The 19,600-nt window shown below is 30.1% G+C and overlaps 1 protein-coding gene across 1 annotated transcript in view; it reads right to left on the reverse strand.

Annotated features, from left to right (window-relative positions):
• Positions 1-19,600, reverse strand: part of Gp210 (nucleoporin 210) — a 108,991-nt gene that overhangs the window by 69,585 nt on the left and 19,806 nt on the right. The window contains exons 5-8 of the mRNA XM_075364745.1: positions 17,896-18,197; positions 15,876-16,169; positions 9,680-11,195; positions 3,864-4,163 (exon numbers count right to left, since the gene is read on the reverse strand). Of these exons, the coding sequence (XP_075220860.1) occupies positions 3,864-4,163; positions 9,680-11,195; positions 15,876-16,169; positions 17,896-18,197 (2,412 nt within the window). The remainder of the gene's footprint in view (positions 1-3,863; positions 4,164-9,679; positions 11,196-15,875; positions 16,170-17,895; positions 18,198-19,600) is intronic.

Here is a 19,600-nt window from a genome sequence, read left to right on the forward strand (position 1 = left end):
CAGTTTTTATTCCATTTTTATTGAAAACTGAATACTCATCAAAGATGGTCGACAGAAGATTCTAAACTTTTTGTCTTAGCCCCTTCCAACTTGAAAACCTGGTTGTAACAGTTCAAATGCTTTACAAGTTATACCCAATTAGTTTTCTATACCCAATGTTTTCTACAATTAAATTCTACAAATTAACACCAGTAAACATAATTTTATTAACTTAATGATCAAAATACACCATCCAATCCACCATTTGATTTTGTCGTTGGTTTAAAGAGCATATAGTGAAGCTAAATTTTTTGGTTTAAAATAAGCGACACCTTTTTGTTAGGAAAGGTTCATGTAGATGTTCTACTAAAAGAAACTTAAAACTGTCTTTTTGAAAAAGTTATCTGTTGTTCCAAAGTTTGAGGATTTAATGGTGGTGTTCATTTATGTGGAGTTCACTTGAATACTGTACTGGAATGATTCTCATTTGTGAATTCATGTCTTCCAAACACAGAAGTGTGTAATCCATCAAATATTTCATAAAGATTAATTTCAATGTCTATACCGATTACTATTATACTATCTACATATAAAATGGAGGTGTTGCCACATGCACAAAGATGAATAAACGAGTGTTCAGAGGATTTTTTTTTGTCTTCAGTCATTTGACTGGTTTGATGCAGCTCTCCAAGATTCCCTACCTAGTGCTAGTCGTTTCATTTCAGTACACCCCCTACATCCTACATCCCTAACAATTTGTTTTACATATTCCAAACGTGGCCTGCCTACACAATTTTTTCCTTCTTCCTGTCCTTCCAATATTAAAGCGACTATTCTATGCCTTAGTATGTGGCCTATAAGACTGTCTCTTCTTTTAACTATATTTTTCCAAATGCTTCTTTCTTCATCTATTTTCCGCAATACCTCATTTGTCACTTTATCCACCCATCTGATTTTTAACATTCTCCTATAGCACCACATTTCAAAAGCTTCTAATCTTTTCTTCTCAGATACTCCGATTGTCCAAGCTTCACTTCCATATAAAGTGACACTCCAAACATATACTTTGGAAAATTTTTCCTGACATTTAAATTAATTTTTGATGTAAACAAATTATATTTCTGACTAAAGGCTCGTTTCGCTTGTGCTATTCGGCATTTTATATCGCTCCTGCTAAGTCCATCTTCAGTAATTCTACTTCCCAAATAACAAAATTCTTCTACCTCCATAATCTTTTCTCCTCCTATTTTCACATTCAGTGGTCCATCTTTGTTATTTCTACTACATTTCATTACTTTTGTTTTGTTCTTGTTTATTTTCATGCGATAGTTCTTGCGTAGGACTTCATCTATGCCATTCATTGTTTCTTCTAAATCCTTTTTACTCTCAGCTAGAATTACTATATCATTTGCAAATCGTAGCATCTTTATCTTTTCACCTTGTACTGTTACTCCGAATCTAAATTGTTCTTTAACATCATTAACTGCTAGTTCCATGTAAAGATTAAAAAGTAACGGGGATAGGGAAGAGCTAACTAAGGAATGCTTATGGAAGCACATTCCATCAAGGGATAACTCCGCAGACATCCTGTCACGTGGTTGCATGCTGGATGCATTAACCTCGTCACAACTCTGGTGGAATAGTCTATCTTTTCTGAAGGAAGAGGAGAATGTCTGGCCACCCAATCAATCTGTTATTTCTTTGATTCGACCAGATTCGCTCAAGGAAGAGAAGTCTAGCAAAACGAATGTGTTTTCAGCTGTTCTTCAAGCTACAGAAGCTGTAGAACTTACAAAACCATTTTCTTTGTTGACACGAGCACTAAACATATTTTTATATTGTCAATTCATCCACAATTTGAAAAATAAAAACAATCATATGTTGTCAGATCTTTCTCCACAAGAAACCAGTTCCACATTAGAAATTCTTGTTCGTCAAACTCAAGAATTATATTTTGCAAAGAAATTAAACGATTTAAGAAAAAATTCTGCTGTATCCAGGAAAAGCAAATTAATTTCTCTCAACCCATTTTTGGATCAAAATGGTATTATTCATGTTGAAGGTCGTTTAAGTTTTTCAAAATTGTCTCTAAATGCTAAGCATCCTATGATTTTAAGTCCTCATAGTCATCTAACTCGACTGATTATTTATCATGAGCATTTAAGATTATCCCATGGAGGATTACAATTAATTCATTCTTAACTCAGACAAAAATATTCGATCATCAATTCCAAAATCATAATTCGCTCTGTCATACATAAATGTTTAACTTGTTTTTGCTTTAGAGATCAACCTCAGAGTTTGTGCCTCAGCATAAAGGCAGTACACCTGAACTTGTGATTGATTTATCAACAGAAAGCTTTATCTCTGCCCTACGAAGATTTTTAGGACACCGAGGATTGCCCTCACATTTTTTCTAACAATGGAAAAAACTTTTTCGGTGCAAATCACTATATTCAAGAAATGTATGATTTTCTTAAAACCGATACCACTAATTTCAAAATTAAATCTTTCTGCACCTCTAACAACATAAAATGGTCCTTCATTCCTCTGTACTCTCCTAGTTGGGGGGGTTTATGGGAAGCCGCTGTGAAGATCAGGAAGTTTCACCTGCGAAGTCGTGGGAAATTCTGTTCTCAACTACAAAGAATTATAATTATAATTTGGTGGGTGGTGTGTTACGTTTTCACCCCGTCTTGCCGTCAGGTGCTGAAACCTAGCGGTGGCTAGAGTGCCCACAGCAAACTATGGTCACCAGACCATCACGCCACTCTATGTCACGAGCTGCTCCCTCGAGCACTGTAGGTAGTGTCTTATACCAGTCTGCACTCATACCTGACCCAAGGCAGTCATGTCCGGATGGACTCTCTCAATTCTTGTTTGAATGAACATTACTTTAAGTTTTATTTAATTTATGTTTGCTATCTTTAACGTTAAGTTATAAGTAACAAGTGTTATGTTACAAAATTATTTTAAACCGCCAAGACGGCGTACAATTAAACAATCCTTCAGTAATCAAGGGCATCCCGTCGACGTCGCAACAGATCGAAATTGTAGATGTATATGTACTATTAAATATACAAAATAAACACTTCAATATATATTAATAAATAATGGAAGCAATTTCACTCTCATATCAATCTTGAAGTCCAGACATTAATAAAATGTACTTATATGGTTAGTTGAATACAGTTCAGGCACACATTTTTAATTTTATTTTCGTTTAATGTTTTATTATTTTGCTTTACTCAACTGCATTGATTCTCAAACTTTTTCACCCACTGCCCACACTGAGAATCAAAAATTTTCTAGCACCCCCCCAAAATTGGTAAACTTACTATCTGTTAAAAATAATTGCAATTGCTGTTCTAAAATGTGGCATATACTATTTCTGAGTTGAAACTTCATTTTAAATGAGAGCAATTAAAACACATATTTCATCATATTTGGATGTATTTTTATTAAAATTGAAATCTGAAGTATACTGTCAAAAAGTAGAATATTCAGGCTTTATTTTTTTTTTTTTTAATCATCTCTCTAAGCCTCTTGGTTGCTAAGTTAAAGTAGTTTGAATATGATCATTTTTTATCATAAAATAAAGATGTCCCTTTAATTTTTTGTACTAGTGCAGTAGGTATTTGATTTTAGTTTGAAATATCAGAAAAGCATAATTTGTCTTTTTTTTTAATCAGTCATCGTCTTCCTAGACCACCTGAACGCCCCCAATTTTCTGTGGGCCTTCTACCGTCCCCCCTGAAGACCACCAGCACCCACAAGGAGTCGTTATTACCCACTTTGAGAATAAATGATCTACTGTATACACAAGCTTATTCAACACTAGAACTGATATATCATACTGCTGTTAATGTAATAATATAATATACCTGTATTGATATAGGAGAACTTTGAACTTCATGAACTTCTCGGCCAGATATAAATATCAACTTTGTTTCACCAAGTTGTAAACCAGTCACTGCAAACTTAATCTCTCTTTTACTATCGATCAACTGCAGTTTTAATGATATAATATCAGACTCAACAAATGGTCTGAGTTCTAATAAATCAATATCTAAGATATTTAAAGGATTATCAAGCGAATCATATAGATGAATGATTGCAGTCACACAATGTCCTTTTTCAATGCGATTGACTACATCCACTTCAATTCTACCAACATGTAATACCTACCAACAAAGCATAAAAATCATCTATATAAAAGAAACAAAAACAGTAAACAAACAAAAATAAAATCGTCACAATGAAAAACTAATAAAATAATCACAATAATAATGAAAATAATTATTGGAGAAATTATACCTGAATTACACTTATTTGTTTAATTAATAATATACAATAATAAAATGATCATCATTGCATGGTTATCTGTTTGAGGTAGATTCCTTGCACCATTTTCTCCTTCCCCAACTAAACTTCTAATTTCCTGATAGTTCTCCCATTTCTTCCTAGATTATCCATATTTTTATTATTTTCCATCATTTTTTTTGCGTAAGGAAATAGTGTTTTTTTTCTGACTAGTTATGCTTATATTAAACTTACACTAAATAAATAAACTTATAATTCAAGGTCTCAATTGAGCCTATTCATGCCAAAACAATGGATCCATATGATGATTACACCTGCCCCTCTAATATGCACTTTTGGTTCAAATAGTAGGGGTTAAGTAGTTAGGTTCTTGATTGCTCTAAGTTCTTACTTGAGTAAATCATACAATACACACTTTTTAGTTTGTGTTATTAGTTTTTTTTGTATTACATTTATTTTTAAGGTTTTAAGATTTGATGGATTTATTTTTCAACTTTCTGCATTAATAATATTATTACTCTATTCCACATTATCAAAATTATTTGAAAATTCTTTTATATCTAGTTAAAGTTCTGCAGTCTCACTCTCTCTCTCTCTCTTTATTGAGACTTTTTAATCAATTATTTTTATAATTATTTCTGGGTTTATTTATTCAGTATAAAGAATCACAGTTATTAATTAATCTTTTGTCAATACGTTTAATGATTTACATTCCAAACTAATCAAACCAGTTTCCCATTTCTGATAATTCTGAATTATTTCTTTTACAATTTTATCTTATTTTACATTTTTACTCCAATTGTCTGGTCTTCATACTTCATCTACAATTAGAAATATGTAAGTGGGGATGATTATTTTCCATAAAAAAAATTTCTAAAATTCTCTAAAAAATTATTGCATTGGCCCTATTCAATTTTATTATTTATTTTCAGAAATATTTTTCAATCTTACAATATTTCAAGAATCAGTTATCACAAAAAACTAAATCTAGTTTTTTTTAAATATTAAAAACACATTAACTCAATGAACACATGGAAACCCACCTTTGAGAGTTCTAATCAGTTAAATATTTTATAAAAAATTTTCTTCCGCTTATTACAACATTCATTTTTCAAATAATTAATAACTTTTAGGTTACTGAATTACTAAGTACTTTAGATAAGTGGAATCCTAGAGTACTAATATTGACAATTTTTATAAAAGTAGAACATTTATTAATTACTAATAATGTTCATAGAATATAAAAGCAGACAATTATGTAATAAATAAAACAATGGCTATAATCTATCTAAAAAAATAAGTGGCATGTTTACCACTACAATCAATGATAATATTACGAATTAAGAGAAACATTCACAGTTGACTATAAGACTTAAATTTATTTCTAAAGACCTGTCTTATATGGAGGCTAACATAATATATAAAACATCAAATAATATGAAAATAAAAGGGCACTGAAAAGATATTTTTTTTAAATTTCTATATGATACTGTACTCAACTAATTTTTTCATAAAACATGGAGTAAAAGGTATATAAGATACTCTGAAGCAAAAACTTGCAATGTTTGGAAATAATACCTTTATGAAAATATTTTCACTAGTGAACTCACATATCTGTATATTTTTAATTCAATTAATTTTATCAAAATAGCCTTTTTTTAACTAAACTTTGATAGACGACAGAAAAATATAATTTTGTTCCAAAGATTCAATGGAAAATTAGTAGTTATTAAAAGAATCTTTACCAGAAAAAAGTAAATTTTATCAGGTATATTTTAAATCATATTTATATAAACATTTAACTGAAATTTCAAACAAACTCATTCAAATTTTGGGCTCATTGTACAAATATTTATATGGTTACCCCCTCTCTGGAAACAATTTGCTAGGGATACAGAGTTTAGATATGAAATTATGGCCCAAATGTTTTTATATGCCATAAGTGTATAAACAATTATCAATCAAATCACACTGCGTGCTTATATAAATAATGACAAATGTAGACAACGACAACAAAGAACAGACATTATAATTAAAGATTTAAGGAGTGGAATCAACAATATGTCAGGTGAACTATTCCCTCTGTTCTGGTGAGAAATACCAATATACTTGATGCAGAACAACCACACTTCACCAATGACAATGAAATCATGATGCAACAGGTTTTGCATGAAAGTAGAATATCTCTTCAAAAATATTAACCAGCACTTTATCAGATATAGCCAAAATCAATTAGAGCATTAATATACAGATAATATTTATTAATTATCCAAGCAACAAGCTTACTACCAATTTTAGCAGAGTGTAAATGAACTTTGTTTATATGAAAAATGCCAGCCTGACCACGACTTAAACCCAAAACCTTCTGGAAGATAGGCAAAAATACTACTGCTCTCCCATGGAGGTCAGCTAATAATAATGAGGCCAATATGTTACTACCAAATGTAAAAAAACAAACTCAAATGGTTTTCACACCATTATCAGTACAATAAAAGTTAATGTCATTATAGTCAAATGTTTCTATTGTCAAAATATTTAATATAAAAGGTAAAATACAATTATAAATTAAATAAACTATGTTATAAACCTTAATGCAATTATTTCCATGTATAAAATAAAAATTACAAGGTATACAAACTTTTATACAGGTAATTCATACAAAATTTTTTTAAATTTATTTCATAAATTTTACAAAGAAATTTAATTTATATAAGTTAAATGAACCCATTTGTCAATTTGTCTCCAAAAAAATTAACACCAGATGCAGATATCATGACTTAAGCTGCAAAGAAAATATTCCTTATGGCGTTTAATGTAATGGTTTTCTCTTTTACCTTCAGCATTTCATATCTTGGTCAATTTTCTAGGCTCAATAAGAAAAATGAGGCTGTTGGCACTTTATAGAAGAGAACTTATTGCAGGAGATGCTTGGTTCCTGCCAACAAAGTCACCATAAACGAAATGTCTATTTCATATACCACTTCCTAAATTCTCCAGTATTTTGAGAGATATCACAATTTTTAAAGTAAGATGGCCATCAGATGCTGAAACAGCTAAATTTGTCATTCATGAAAAATTTAAGGGTTTTGGTTATAAGGTATATGGGCAGCTGCCAAACAATCATTATTCATTGAATTCTTGCAATTCTTGTAATGAACAATTTTTACAATGAATTATAAGAAGTTAATATACAAAAGAAAATTTATATTTTATAAATAAATATTTGTAATATAGTTTATTTCATCATTTGAATGAAATATTTTGACTATTAGACATAAGATTTCATTATGATATACACATAGATTTTATAAATATCCACCAGATGATGGCATCAAAGCTATAAGTGGTCAAGTTGGTTTTTTTTGAAATTTGTTAAGAGGTTGACTTTTTCATTAATATTGTTATAATGAATATCCCTGTTTTTTTCAAATTTAAATATATAAAATTTTTGGTTCATTCTCAAGGAAGAAATTCACTGATGAACTGTAAAAAAGAGAATAATGTTACTCATAACATGTCTTACTATGACATTTTGAACAGTTGTTGAAAGATACACAGAATTTTTTATAGTTCAATTTTTTTGTTTGTTTTATCTGATAATAGTAATATGCCAGGTAGAAGGTTATCATAGAAGACGTTGAAGTAAATATATAGTTACACATTTTAGTTATTGAAAAATTCATAGGTTTTTATGATCTCAAACAAATGGTTACATGGAAATATACAAACACTAGTTATTAATGATTTGGTTACCAAAGGTTTCATAAGTATGACAGAAAAAATGATGTAACATACTACATCATGTGCAATTAATATATAAATGATTTGTAACAATAAATTGGAAAAAAAATTATGCTCCAAAAATCATTTATAAGAATGTTTTACTACTAACAATCCAAAACTAGATGGATGTTTTGACTGTTAAACCAGTCATAAACATATATGTTTTATTACTTATAAAAAAGCATTTTTAGAATAAGAATTATAAATAACTGTTATTGTTTTAACAAGCCCTTCTGAATTTTTATTCATATTCTATATTATACCTTGTTTTAGAATTTTGTACATATAGTTTGTTTGCCAATTAATATTTTTATTATAATTTCTTCTTTCCATTTATTTATTAAATAAAATATTTCTTTTTTTTTTTAATTATTGCTCAATAATTAAGAGACAAAGGCAACAGTAGATTTAATAGAATAAACTAAAACTGCCAGATCTTCAAGTTTGTCATCAATGGCATGGAAAACATCAGTTATTGAAAATAATTTCCATTATTATAAACTATTTTGTTTATTTCAAAATCCTGGTTCCACTTGAAATGTGTAATGTGGAACAACACCATAGATATCTTTATTTTAGGATTGAATTCACTCACAAATATTGAAACAGTATGGCAAAGTATACAAACCATGCAAATTTTTATAAACAGATTGAACAGTTTAAATCAGACGGACCAAGTGTCACAGATTCTTCATACAAGAAGACAGCTGGAAGTTTTAACTGACATTTAGCAAAATCACATCAATGATCTTATTTACAAGGACAAAAGTATAAAAATTTGAGAAATTGCTGAAATCTTTAGTACAAGTATTGGCACTGTCTATTTCATTATCCATGATAAGTTAAATTACTGTAAAACATGGTCAAAGTGAGTTCCAGACAATATACTCAAATCACAATGAAATACCTGAATCAATATTTATACACAGCCTGCAAAATGGTTTTTTATGGAAGGTAATGCCTTTTTAAATCGCATAAGTTGTGATGAATCTTGGATTCATTATTTTATGCCAGAATCCAAACATCAGAGTATGGAATAGAAACAACCGTTTGCCATCCGGGAAAAAATTCAAAACCAATACGTCAACTGGTAAAGTGATGCTAACATTGTTTTGGGATTATTAAGGCTTAATTTACTGTGATTATTTGGAAGAACATAGCTTTTGAGCATGCTCAAAAGACATCATCTTACGATCTCAAGCCTCGTATATTCGTATTTTGTATATCTCAAACCTCGTAAAGGCCTGATCTCAAGCAATCGTATATTTTTTGTTTGGTCCTCTCAAAGAATTTTTTCATGACAGAGAGTTCAATAACAATGAGTGGGTCAAGAAGCCAGTACAAGAATGACTGAGACACTACGTGACCAATTCTTTACTACTGGAGAAAGAAAACTCACAAAAAGATGGGACAAGTGCTTAAAAGCAGCCACACATTATGTTGAAAAGCAGTATTAAGTTAAGTCTGTAAATAGAAAATTATTGTAAATGGTTTTTTGAGTGTAATCTTGTTTTACAACTTACTTCAATAACTGTTAGTATAGATCTTTAATTTCTGCTTAATAATAATAATCATAATACCTCAATATACCAACCTGTACTTCAGCAACAGCAGGTTTTGATGGTAAACATAAATCAATAAGTGCAATCTTTAATAAACCATCAACTTTTGGTATAAGTTCCAGAGTTCTAGTAGTTTCAATATAATTAACAGTTGCGACATCTGGTGTGTTTAGCAGAACATTATAATGACCAGATCCTTCACTAACTTTTAAACTAATTCTGTTTGTTGGATGATTAAATATTACTGTTTTATTTGGAGTAATAACAGTGTCATTAACCAGAACAATTGTAACTGATGTCTCTATTAAAGGTGTCATCACTTGTCCACCTTCATTTGTAACAGCAAATGGTGGTGACTCCGCAGTAATACCAAGAGTGCTAATGACCTTCATTAAATACCCAATTATAGTGGCGGTGAGTCTTAAAATTCCAGTTTCATTATCTGGAAAAATAGTTTGATAATGATCCAAAGGTACAATGTAACTACTTTCAGCCTTCTCTTCTAATAAAATATGTCCTCCTTGACTTACTGTAGCTAATGACTTCTTATTTAGAGCCCAGTTCACATTAAAACTAGTAGCATTATCAAATATTCTTCCACGGTCATCTTTAACAATAATCATCAACTTTAAAGGCTTTGCACAATGAGCTACTATTCGATCTGTATTCAAATTCATAGGACAAGATGTACCGAGAGGATACGATGAAATTGAAATGAACCTTGGTTTAGAACAAAATACTTTAACTGTTGATGTTGAAATAGCACTTTTACAATTAGCTAAAGCTGGTTTATTTTCTACAGTTAAAGTAATATCGGTTTCACCTAATGCATGACATATGACATCAAAAACATAGATTCCTTCTTGATTAATTATTAGCTCTTGCACATCAATGATAGCTCGATTGCAACTGATTACATGAGAATGGTCAAAATTATGACCAAGCCTGGGACGAGGTCCACCAGTCCAAACAACATGGCGTGAAGAACCCACAGCTAACACTGTTTCACTGCTTGTTGGCTGTAATACTTCTAGAGGTCGATAGGCTGCAACAACTGTATCCGATTCTATATCTATTTCATCCTGGACATATGACACAGTAACTTTTGTCATGCCAACTACTTTCCCGACAACAGCAACTACTGCACAAGCAATTCCCACAGGAGAACTTACTGCAGATGAGTTGTAATAAAAATTTTCATCCCGTATTTTAACTTTAAATGGCAAACCTTGACAACGAGTAAAGGGGATTTTTTTAAGTTTACCAAACACTTGTTTGTGAGCATAAATAGCAACATGAATAAATATTGGTGCTCCGACTTCAGCTTCCAGCGTATGGTCAACAATTTCCATATGTCCAGGAGCCAGAACATGGACTTTAGCACTCTCATGATTATGCTGATTGCGCTGCATTGCTACAGTAACTTCTGTCTGACCTTGACTTTGGGCTCTAACTATACCAGATTGGGTAACTGTTGCGACTGACTGATTAGCACTATTCCACAAATATACTCCATCTCCACCAGTAGCTTTTAGTGTAGCTTCAGGACTATAAAATGAAAAAAACATACCACAAAAATATTTAGAATCTAGTTTACTGAAAACTTCATTATAACAGACTAATAAATATACACATGACACTCATTACTTCAGATTTATCATATCTTACCTTCTTACATATTAATCAAAGTACAGGCATATATAAAAATGAGGATTAAAGTAATGCAAGAAAAGATAATAGTGAAATTGACAGATGATTAAATGTTAAAGGGTGGATAGTGATAAAAATACTGCTATAATTGCAGACTTGATAACTTTATCCAAAGGCTATTCCAAAACTGACTTCCAAAGAAAAATCACATCACATAAAAAAAGGAAACTATCTACATATTTCTTCAGTTACCATCCACATTCAAGCATTTATTGTAAAACCCAATTTCAGCTTATACAAATCCTTGTCAAAGAAGACCATTACCAAGATATTCAGTCACTTGTTATGCCAAAGTACTAGGTACCCAACCAAACTATCTTTGTGAAGAGATTGTAATTAATAAGTAGTAAGTCCAAGCTTTGGAAAATGTTAAAAAAATTTGTCATTTAAACTGCTCAAGTAAGCCTTTATGCCATCTACTGATTGTTTATGAATTGTCAAGCAGAAATGCAACATCTTCATAAACATTCCCAACTACCTGTTCTGAATTAACTTCCAAGACCACTTTACCAATATAAAGATACTCATCCTTAAATTTAGTTCTCACAGAATACCAAAATCATAGTTGTTCTTTGTGTGATGGTCAGTTGTTTGTTACCCACCTTATACAGAACTACGGAAATCCAACTTGTCTGCCATGATCTAACACAATTGTTCTTGGAATTTGTGAAAATTAATTTTAAAAAATCAGAAGTCATGAAACATTATGGCACATGACTTAACTTTTTAAAATAAATTTGATCAGTAATAAACACCTTCCTTTCCCCTGAATATCTGCATGTTCCACATCCCAGATGTGGATATGTTACACTGTATACCTATCTTCAAATTTCTAACAACAATCTCTCATAACACAACTACTATAAACAAGACATAAATGTCAACCGATCATGGCAGCAGACTTCAATTTAAAAGATAATCATTCAGAATTCAAGCATTCATGACATACACCTCACAATTGGTGGGAGCAATGGTAGTCATTAGCAAACAAAATGACTAGCTAAATTTTGTTTCATAATAAAAATAATAATCTACTAATAATAACATTAAATAATTTAGTATTTAAAGAAAAGTTAATTAATTAATTATATAATATTTGAGAAGGATGATAACTATTATGTTGTTTACATTATATTAGTATTTCTTTCTTTCTATATAGCTGAATATTCTTAATAAGTTACGATTGTCAGTATAAATATTAAGTGGTTATCCAGTGGATTGCAGGAAGGTGATAAAGCAAAAGTTACTAAAGACTAGATGCATTTCCTATCATCTTGCGATTAAAGAAAATTTTGAATATATATTTTCAAACTCCACAGATTTCCAACAGTTTGTCATGTTTATACATTACATTTCATGATATGGATACAGTTCCACAACTGCCCTTAGTCAATTGTTGCCAGTCTTTAGACAACACAGTGATTTTAAACTCTTGAAAAATTAAAGAGGAAAACTGTTTTACAGAAAATGATTAAAACTTAACATATATAAAAATGTTATAATTATATTTCAAATTTCAAGACAATATGCAAAATATACAAGGTCTGCCACAAAGTAACTAACCTTATTTATTTATTAGAAAATAACTGGTATCAAGAAGCAGGACTTAAAAAAGTGCCCTCCAGTTAAGAACATGCAGATCACTTATATGCACAGGCTAATCAAACTGCACATGAGTGATTATATTTACCCTTGATAGCAGTTAGCCACAAATATAACCCCGATTAAATAATGACCTGCCCGATAAAAGAAAGACACAGCAGCAAGGGACTTTTGTCCAGGTTCTGCAATTAATAGGTAGATACATAAATCTCCCGCTACCCTTGCATTCCAGTTAGTCACTGCTCCATGTTTTTATGTTTAATAAATTCTGTAAAGCACTTTTGCTATACTAGCTGAAACAGAATGAATTTAACAAAACTAATGCAACTGTTTTATCCAGAGCTCAATTATTCCCATGCTTTAACAATACGTAATTGTTGAGGAACTTGGGTATCTGGATATTACCCTGAAACTAGGCTCATTCCTTCTCAAAATGAATATAAAATGTTTCCAATTCCAAAGAGAGTAAGCCAACATGAAGAGGAATAGTAAAAACAATATCAACAATTTTTTATTATTATTGTGAGGTAGTAGTCTACATCAAATAAGCTTAAAGCAAAGAACAACTATGAAATATTATTTCAACAAATTTTCCAATTATCTCCAATTTGCTGTTACAAACCAAACTGTGGAAATCATGCAACAGGAAACTCTATAAAAATAATGTCCTTGCTGTTCATAATTATTCAGAATTTTAACTAATGATGTAATTCAAGTTCACAAAGCATCTTATTTGGGAATGTGATGACACAGCTGAATATCATTCCAACACAAACCTTCCAGAAATTTGTTCAGTGATGTAAAATCAAAAGGTTACCTAAAATTCTAAAAACCTTTTGGGATTACCTAAAAACCTTTTTTGTTTATTGAGTCACAAAAATCAAACTGAAAGTACAAGATCTAGAACCAGATATGAGATATTTTTGTTTTAATATCCTAAGTTCAGATCCTTTTAGGGCAGACTTCATAACCTGCAATGACTAAATAATTAAATATTATAGTCCATGACATTATAATTAATAGGACGTTAAGTGCTTTATACAGCTATTGCATTATGTCCTCTATTTAATTTTTAAATGATAATAATCAAGTTGTAATTATGTAAATATGATTCCTATACAGATGTTTCATTGTTATGAATCAGAATATAAAAATAAACTTTTTATCATTTGATGGAATTTAATGAAGTTTTTAATTTTGCAGTTATTTAATAACAACAGTTTAAATACTTATGCTGTAACATCAACAGCATAGACGTAACGTCAACAGACGTTACAGCATAGATGTGATATAAGTCACATCTATACCACTGACCAAAACTGATTAAGAAATTACTCTTTTCCAGAAAATGTATACTTTTTCTAATTCAGCAATTCAAAAATTCTGGGTGCAGCTTACAAAGAAACAAAGCTTATATCTGGAGCAACACTGCAGAGTTAGATAATATTACATTTTTAAAAAAAAAAAACCTTATACTAGAATAGCGTATTTTATTATATTTTTTAAAAATAAATTTAGGACACACCATATATTGCAGTTACATTACTTTTCTTTCTTTTTCTGTTTAGCCTCTGGAATTACCATTCAGGTATTACTTCAGAGGATGAATGAGGATGATATATATGAGTGTAAATGAAGTGTAGTCTTGCACAGTCTCAGTTCGACTATTCCTGAGGTGTGTGATAATTGAAAGCCAACCACCAAAGAATACTGATATCCACGATCTAGTATTCAAATCTGTATAAAAGTAACTGGCTTTACTATGTCTTGAACGCTGGAACTCTTGACTTCCAAATCAGCTGATTTGGGAAGATGCATTCACCACTAGACCAACCGGCGGGTTGCAGTTACATTACCTAGCTTACTGAATGTATACATTACATATGAATGTATAACATGAATGTATAACATTAAGTATAAGCTCAGTACAGCACATAATTGAATACGGAGTTAAAATCCAGAAATTTACAACAATCAAACTTTTTTAATAAAAAATGTTTTGTAAAAAGTAAATTTTATACTTTTATATATATATATATATATACATAATATACATAAATTGATCCACCTAGGTACAGAAATATACATTAAATAAAATGACACTTACCTTATTTTTTCATATCTACAAAAACATTTTCGTAGAAGCCCACATCTTCAGTTGTAATTTGTTTTCAACTGTTTACCTTAAATTACATTTTACACTCAAATACATTCAAATTTATCAAGGTAAATATAATTTTTTTCATTTTAAAAATTAAAAATAAATTGAAACTTTTAAAAAAAATATAAATTATAGAAATGAAAAACTTTATATATAAAATATGACATCAAATTTGGTAAAAATTAAAATAAATGACTAGGGTAAAATGCACCATGTAACTTGGCCAGCCAATGTTACAATACTCTAACATTAGCTGTACTTTTAAAACATAGCTGTACAGCTGAGCACTGTAACACTGGCTGGCCAAGTTACATGGTGCATTTTATCCTAGTTATTTATTTATTTATTTTAATTTTTACCAAATTTGACGTCACACTTTATATATGTAGTTTTTCATTTTATTTTTAATTTTTAATTTCTATAATTAATATTTTTAAAAAGATTTAATTTTTAAAATGAGAAAGTTTTTATATTTAGCTTGATAAATTTGAAGTATTTGAGTGTAAACTACAATCTGATATAAAAAGTTTAAAATAAATCACAACTGAAGTGTGGTTTTTCACAAAAACGTTTTTGTAGATATAAAAAAAATAAGGTAAATGTCATCTTATTTAATGCATATTTCTGTACTTAGGTAGATCAATTTGGTTTATATTTACATATTAGTACAAAGGAATATAGGTCTTGAAGTCTAACTTAAAAAAAAAAATATATATATATAAATATATATATATATATAAAATGTAATTTCTTACCGTGGAGAGAAAATCTGATTGTACCATGGTAAAACAATTTCAGATGGTTTAATAGCCAATCTAGGAAAAATTTCCAGATCCGCTTGTGCAGATAAAACTGGTTCAATCTTAATCAATTCTCCATGAGAACCTCTAACAGATTCTAGCTTGCTTAAAACAGGTGCTATACCTGGACGTTTTGCCACACCAATAAGGTATGAACCATTTCTGTTCATATCGCGCAACTCAAACATATCATTTGATACAGATGTAACTAAGGTTGTACTCTCACCAATTACCAACTTATGATTATCACTGCAACAATAAAGAAAAATTAAAATTAATAAAACATGCATTAAATAATTTTCACGTATGCACATGCACAAATGCGTGCATATAAATCACACACACAATTCCAGCTGCAAAAAACTGGTAAGTCAGTAAACTCAAACCATCCACAAACATATATCTTTGTAAAGTACATTTACACTAAGAAATCTATGTTCCTTGGCAAAACATGATCCTGAAAGGCTGGATACTTAGTAAAAAGTATTTTTTACTAAACGTTTTAGTAAATAACAGTTTATTTTTAGAATTAACTGTACCTTATTTGAATAAGTAAAAAATGTAATTTCTACAGAGTGAAAGGAGAAATATTTACATTGTAGTTGTGACTGATTATTCCTGCAGTAATACTCACATTCTTTGTTGAACAATAGGTTCTGTGTTTATATCAGTTTATGTATAATAGTTTACATCATCTTAACCCCTACAGCAGACTTTTCAATCAAAATATTGTAACTATAAATTCTATAATGCGTAAGGAAAACGCTGTTTCAAGAAGATTTATTTTATGTTAATAAAAAATAAAAATCTGATTATTTCATGCAAAAATTCTGTATGCTTTTTACCAATTTTTGTTTGATATGTTGCTAAAAAAATGCTAAGAGATCATGACTTTTCCCTTTTTAAACTAATAATGCCAACCTTTAAAGTGGAACGGTAGCATCTATGTTTTTGAATTGTGCTGTTCTGAATTAAAATTCTGATCAGGGTTGGCATTTTTTCAAATGCTAAAAAAATTCATTCTCACCATCAGTAACTGTAATTGGGTCAAAATACTGTTGTTACTTAAAGAATTAAATGTTAAAGGGGTAAATTATTACCAGCAGGATAAATAACTGATAATTCGTAAGTTCTACATAGAAGTAACTGCATATGATTTATTAATTTTTAACTTACTTTTTTGACAAATACTGTAGTTAAAACTGAGACATCATAAAAGATTATGCCTAAGTTTCTGTCACAACTACCAAGGGAAAAAATTACCTGGATAAAATTCTGTAATATCAAATGCAGGATACTTGCAAGAAGCACTGCACTCACTCACGCATATTCAATTTACCATCAACTATGTGATTTATGCACAGCTATTCTAATCAAATTTTTGTCTTAAGTTTTAACTGATAAAATGAAGCATAGTACTAGTAGCAACAATGTTTTTATTTTTTCAATATAAAGCCCCCAGTTATGCTCTTATGCACATTATTTGAGAAATTTCCTAACCAGAAAGTGAGCAAAGATCAGCCAATTCTGAAACTAACATCTAATAACTATTATCGATTAGTACACCAGTTACTTTTCTATTTTTTTGAAATTTCTGTTATATGCTTACATTTATTCCTTAAATCTGTAAAGACTCAATTTTTATTAAACCAAAACATATTTTAATCAACTTAAAAATATTATATCTAAGTCATCCTTAAGTACGCAAGTCAAATAATACATTGTGAATCTGGGTAACAAATAATTATACAACTCCCCACTGCTCTTAAGAACTGACAAATAAAACATGGTAGAGTGTAAGAAAATGCACCAAGAGAATAATTTTTCAAAACAAAGTAAAGTAAGATTAGTTTCAAATAGTAATTTAATAATAGGCTGAACAATAGATGTATATAAAACCTGCAAAAATAATTTGCAATATAATTTACTAAGAAAGTTTCAAATAACAAAATAATGATGAAAAATTAACACTCACCGGTCAAATAATTCAACAACGATAGTACACAACTGATTTACAAGTACAGCCCAGTTACGATGAGGCAGAAGACTAAGAGCAAGATATGCCGGAGCAGTGACTGTCAAAGAAGCAGATGGAAAATGAATATCACTTTCAGTAATATCAACATTTCTATCCCTCAGTATAATTTTGGTGCGACCAAGATCTAAACCACGGACTAATGATGATGTCTTATCCGTAACAGCAATTTCCTTTTTTTCTACTTCTAAGAAGTACTGCGGCGATGGCAACTTGATTTCTTCAAGTTTACCATATTGTACCTAAACCAAAGCAATAACAAAATAAATGTAATGTATAAATACTTTACAATTAAAAATGTGAAAAAGATGAAGATTCAACCTTAACACCAAGAGCTTATAGCAAAATTTTTAAAAACAAGTATGTAACTGAAATACTGATAAGCAATTTTATTTTAATAAGATCTACAAAAGAAGCTAGTATTAAAATTAATTCTGAAACTTTAAATATATTCATATTTCAGAAAAATAATAATCTTCACAATCTTGTGGTAATTATTTTATTATTGTGTAGCACACAAAAGAAAGCTTGCACTTGAAGAATTACTATGTCTAAGATCCTTGACAGAAATTTTTTTGTTTACAGCCATATTAAACCAACTTTTTCCATCAGCTGTGAAAGTTTCAATGTATGAAAAAAAATGTTCACAGTGGCCACCAGCTATGGTGGAACTCACTTTGTTAATAATGAACAGTTTAGGTCTAAAACATTCCTATCTACCCAAGAAGCAGTTATTTGTTTACTGCAAATAATAATAATAGTAAAAATTGTTTACTGCTTATTTTTTGTTTTAATTTAAATTTATATAAAGTCTAATTAAAACAAATTTTTATTGCTATTGGTATAATAGCTATTGCTATTGGTTATTATTTTGAGGCCTGTTTTTTAAGTAAGGGCTGTTTTCAATTTCCCGCTATTAGATGTGGTGGAAATTGAGGGTGCTAGCATAGCATGTTTATTTATCTGTTTGCAACAATAGGTTAACGTTATTCAGGTTAGTTGCTGTGTATAGCCTGGCTGAAATGAATGCTATAATAAATAATCCTGCGAGTTGTGAAGTGCGATTAGTAATTTGTTATCTACTGGCAAAAAACAAATCTGCTGCTGACATTCTCAGAGAAATTGTCAATGTTTATGGACCCAGTATTATGTGAAGGTAAAGTTCGCCAATGGTGTTGTATTTTTTGTGGAGAAAGATCAATGTTCACGACGAAGAACATAGTCAGTCACCATACAGCTGTCATCACAAACAAATTGACTGAAAATGCGAATGCAAAAATTCATGAAAACAGAAGGCTTACTGTTTCTGAATTATCAATTGAATTTCATTTTGTTTTGCAATTAGTAATTTACATTTTAACTGAAAAACTGGTTACACAAAGTTGTGTTCCAGATGGGTACCAAAAATGTTGACAAAAACGCAAAAAGAAAAACGTCTTGCTGCAGCTAAAACATTTTTGGGACGCTATGAAAATGAAGATGATAATTTATGAAAACACATTGTGACTAGTGATGAAGTGTGGATATCTTATCCAAATGTTGAGACATAGCAATAATCAATGCGATGGCAGCATTCATCATCCCTGAAGCTCAAAAACCTTATGTGAAAAGGTTCAATGAAAAAGCTTATGGCTACGGTTTTTTT

This window comes from Lycorma delicatula, chromosome 4 (assembly GCF_047948215.1).
Source record: "Lycorma delicatula isolate Av1 chromosome 4, ASM4794821v1, whole genome shotgun sequence".
NCBI lineage: Eukaryota > Metazoa > Arthropoda > Insecta > Hemiptera > Fulgoridae > Lycorma > Lycorma delicatula.